This window comes from Schistocerca nitens, chromosome 2 (assembly GCF_023898315.1).
Source record: "Schistocerca nitens isolate TAMUIC-IGC-003100 chromosome 2, iqSchNite1.1, whole genome shotgun sequence".
Taxonomy (NCBI): Eukaryota; Metazoa; Arthropoda; class Insecta; order Orthoptera; family Acrididae; genus Schistocerca; species Schistocerca nitens.
Window position 1 is genome coordinate 872159967 of NC_064615.1, and position 5122 is coordinate 872165088.

The following is a 5122-nucleotide window of genomic DNA, read 5'->3' on the forward strand; positions in this document are numbered from 1 at the left end:
TAAAGATATAACAAGGGATGGCTTTTCTGATAGTGCATACGCGTGAATAGTGAGTTCCGGCATTAACATCTGTTTATAAATAACTGTTTATAAACATGCGTAACGCCACGGTACAAGCTAGTAACATATATAATTCTACTAACCCCCTAAGACATCCCCCCCACTGGTAAAAGCACGAATCGCTCCCTGTGTCAAATTGACATTGTAGGCACACACTCAGCAGGTTGCAAACTATTAAAAGTGGTGTCACCCTTCACAAGTTAGGAACCATTGCAAGTGAAAAGGAAATACTTAGATGCTACACTTTCTTCTGTTAAAATTTGTGAAAACTGTACTGTACACTAACAGTATTCCTTTGGGTAAAGAAGTCAGAACTATCAAAGAAATTTTGCGTATGTGAATGAATTATATAGATAACCCTTTTCGATTATTTACAACATTGTTTGACTGTTGTACGCTAAAAAATGCCTAATTCCAAAAGCAAACAAAAGTCAGGTGAGTCATTATCTTAAGACGTGATGCATATAGACTTGACTCCGCGTATGGTAGTGATGTTAATGTCGCTTTTAGACTGAATTAATCTTAATAGTTTTAACTTCGCTGGGATGAAGATGGCAATGAACTACCTTTATAATTTACACAGAGGCCTATAAAGATATGAGAGTTTCGTGTCATACATCTAACGCTAAGTTAAAGTAATAATTACATTTAAAATTTCCGTATATATGTATTGAAAGTAGTCCCCAAAGTGTCAGAGGTGTATGGTATGGTCTTCTTGTATTAATTTTGTGAGAAAAGCTTCGATACCGTGATACATATCTTAATGTCTAATGCACGATGATAATTAACTTGACCACGTACAATTGTTCACTACTGTTTAATCTTGAGTCTACTTCTGCAACGGGGTCACACACGTGTTACAAAAATAGTAGTCACACGCTTTCTTTATGTCAGGCGAAAGTTCCTGAGCACTACGTAAATGCAATGAGCGCCATATTTTTTCCCTTTTATAGCAGTCTGCCATTTAGTATACTCGCTAATTTGTTTAGTGCTATGAATAACTCAGGGATCAAAACGAGGAAAAGTAAACGAATTTTACAGTCACAAATACACAATCATATTCCACTCGGGCGTAAGAGTTCCGCGTCAGCCGTTGATCTGTCGCTGGGTACAGCGAGGCGGATAAGGTGTACAGCAGCTAACCACGTGACACTGGCTTCCGGGACGAAACGTCAAGGCGTTTTACTTGCGCGAACACTCCCAAGCGTCGCGTCCCAATTTGCACGCCCACACCCGAATCTGGAAGTTACAAAACTTCGCGCAGCCCTTCACCGTGCACAAGCGCTATGCGCTTCGCAATTTACGCCTAGCTTTAGTTGCAGCGGTTCTACCGCGAGATGGCAGTCGCGCTAGACCTTAAATCAATTGACGGAAGTGTGCGTTGAATGTTAGTCGTAGTTGTGACAGTTCTCCTATGGATTTGTGGTATTACTGCTTCCTTCACCCATACTGAGAAAGATCATGTATACAGTTGTTAATCGCACGAAGTATGTCATCTTAGTTTGGTGTCCCGGTTGAAGCCACTAAGGGGATTCACATTTTTAGGAACCGATCTATCCGTAGCAGTGCGCATATTTGACTGGGGCAGTTGAGTGTGATTGTACTTGTGAAAGATGCTAATATTTCACTGAAGTTGTTCAATGATCGCAGCGTTGTTTTGCGGTAGTATCAGCTTGGGCACCGCTGTAGATAAGTTTTTCTTGCTTCTACGTTACCGACGTGGATTTGTGTCACAGACGTTGCAGTGCGTGGGTGGCATGTTTTCATTTGAGTGCTTGTATTAGGCATTTTATCTCAAGCGGTAGTTGACGCAGTAGTGGAAAGCGGTAGTAGTTTCACCTGAGTGTGTTGTTTAGTAAGAGATTCACGTGTGTTTGTGAGTGCTGTGTTTCTCCGTTTTTAGTGATCGCGACATATTTTGTGGGCCATGTACATGGACGACATCGTAGGCACAATCCCCGCTGCAGTAGGAGCTGGCGATTTGGAAGATTCTCTGACAGGCGTATACGCAGACACTCTCGTCAAACTAGGACCGCTCCATATTGCTGCCGCGCACGGCGATTTGGTCGTGCTCAAAGCGCTTATCGCACGGGGCAATGATGTAAATGCTCGGGGTTCTTGCCCTGGTCCAGCGTTGAAGGTGGAGGAAGATCTGACACCATTACATGTAGCAGCTGAAAATGCTAACGTAAACATCGTGCTCACTTTGATCCGTGCGGGCGCTTGTGTCAACGCAAAGACTCGTTCCAATCTTTACCCACTGCACCTTGCAGCATTTTACGGCCGTTTATCCGTGGTGAAGGCACTAGTATCTGCAAATGCTGATGTAAATGCCGAGAATGACAGAAAATTCACCCCTTTATTTTATGCTGTGTACGAAAATTTCGAAGACGTAACCAGATTTCTTGTACAAAATGGTGCTCTTGTAAATGCAAGAAATGCAAACCTTGGGACACCATTGCATTTCGCAGCGGGAAAGGGAAATGCTAACATAGCAAAGCTGCTGATCCAGAACAAGGCCGCGATTAATGCAAAGAACGAGGATGACTTCACGCCACTGCATACGGCCATACAATACAGACATGCTGCAGTAAGTCAGTTGTTGATCAACAATGGAGCGGATTTGAAGGCAAGAAATAGCGAAGGATGGACCCCTTTGCATAGTGTAGCGTACAGTGGATACCCAGCGGAAACTGCCAGACTTTTGATTGGAAAAGGTGTTAGCGTGAATTCGAAGGACAGGACTGGGATAACACCCTTGTACCTTGCTGCTGACACCGATAGCACTGATATAATAAACGTCCTTATCGAAAACAAAGCTGAAGTTAATGTCACTGACAATCGAATGTGGACACCATTGCATACTGCAGCTTGCAAGGGCTATTTGGACACCGTAAAAATTCTTATCGCCAGTGGTGCTGTAATTGACGCAAGGACCCAAAAGCAGAATACGCCGTTGCATTTCGCAGCAAACTACTGGCATGCCGAAGTAGTCAAATACCTTTTGGCGAAAGGGGCCGAGATTGATGCACTTGATGATACGAACTGGACACCTCTTTATTATGCGGCTGGTGAGGATCCTACCCGCCGCAAATCGAGACACTTGGGTGTAAAGAAACACGCCTGTAAACTGAATACCATGAAAGCTCTCATAGAAAATGGCGCTGATATAAATGCTAAGGGAAGCATTGATGAAACACCTCTGCATATAGCTGTAAAGTTCGGTAGTCCTGTAGTTGCTAGATACTTATTAGAAAATGGTGCATATTATGATGTGAAGCCCCAAAGTAGCTTTGGTGACATTGCCGTTTCAGAGACTGCATTATTGCATGCTACTGAAAAGCTGTTTCAAGCTGTGAAAAAAGCCAAGTGTTCTGAAATTGAAAAATCTGTTCAAGAAGGGGCACCAGTCAACAGCAGAAGTATCAGGTATGGAACACCACTTATATATGCATCTTGGAAAGGATACGTAGCCGTTGTTAATGTTTTGCTAGAAAATGGGGCCAGTATTAATTTGAGTGACAGCAATGGCAATACTCCTCTACATTATGCAGCAAAATTTGGGCATCATGAAATACTATGTATTTTACTGCAACATGGTGCAGTATACAACGCTAGAACCAAATCAGGCAAAAAAACACCACTACATTTTGCCCAAGAAGGAGGGAAAAACGAAGTTTCTGAGACACTAAAACTAATTGAATGTATGTTTATTAGAATTAGCCAAAAGGATAGCACAGTCCTAAGAGAGTTAAATTCGTTAAAGGACATAAAATATGCTGAATTTCTCGCCATAAAAAATTGCAAAAATGTAAATCAAGAAACACTGATACAAATAGCTTCAAAACATGAATGTGAAAAACTTTGTAAATTGCTTTGTGATTTGTAATAGAGTAGATTACATTTTTATACTCAATCATATCAGCCTGGTTTGACAGAAGTAGTGAAAGTCATATTGATTGTCTGAGATTTTGTACACTGTTGTTATCAGAAAAGTAGCCACCGTCACTGAAGAAATAATTGAATGAGATTGTAATGGCAATCTGTATACATTCAACATGTTGAAACGACTGTGTTTTACTTTGTTCTAATTAATGTTTGCACATAGCTTACTGGTGTCAGTTTGCTGTGAATACTTTGAAGCATCACCACACTTGTTAACATTTAGCACTACAATATTATCTGATGCCAAGCATTTTAGAAGCTCAAATCAGGTTTGCAAATTATTATAAATATACATTTTTTGTTAAGGAACTGATATAATCTTGTGTGCTGTTTCCAGGTGTTTTTATGTTCTTTAGTTCCACTGATAGAAGCATGTGAAAATAAATTTAAGTATTTCTTTAAAGCGTCATAAGGCTCATGATTTTCTGTAAAATGCTTTAGATATTCACTCCATTAATTTGGTAAACTTGTTCATTATGTTGACATTTAAGAATACATGTGAAGCTGCATGTTAAATTACAATATGAGATGCTGCACAGATATATACTGTAGTTGGTTTACAAGCCTTGTGGATCTTCTCACTTTATAATAGTTCAGTGAGATATTTCAATAATTGTTGTTGAAACCAGTTTTTTCATTATAGTGCAGTTTGTGGTTGCCATATTATAAAGACAAAGAAACAAATCAAATGTTTGAAATAATGAAGAGTAACTAATCCTCTGCATGTAAGAAAAAATGTGGAGTTAAAATATGTATATTGTAATGTGAGTCCGTCAATAAAAAATAAATTTGTGTTTAGCCTATGCATGCTGATAATCTATATATACTTCACTATCATATACTTACATGTTTACAAAATCTAGTCACAGCTTTGGAGCTGTTTTTGTTGTATTTGCAACATCTGCAATAAATTCATAATAAAATAGGAAAGATGCAAGTTACATAAAAGTAACACACTCACATGTATAGAACATGTACCATAAATAAATAGAAAACACCTAATTACATTAAAACTGCTCATAATACACAATTTGGCATGACTGTTCAGTGGCAGATAAAGACAAGAACAGTTAAAAGTGAAAATGAAAACAAATGTTAGATACAAATGGAAACATAT

At 39.4% G+C, this 5122-nt stretch overlaps 1 protein-coding gene across 1 annotated transcript; it reads left to right on the top strand.

The window, feature by feature from the left end:
* Positions 1 to 1081: 1081 nt before the first annotated feature.
* LOC126237154 (ankyrin-1-like) lies at positions 1082 to 4793 on the top strand. The gene has a single exon (XM_049947000.1). The coding sequence runs from the start codon at positions 1988 to 1990 to the stop codon at positions 3947 to 3949; it is 1962 nt and encodes a 653-aa protein (XP_049802957.1). The 5' UTR covers positions 1082 to 1987; the 3' UTR covers positions 3950 to 4793.
* The last annotated feature ends 329 nt before the right edge of the window (positions 4794 to 5122 follow it).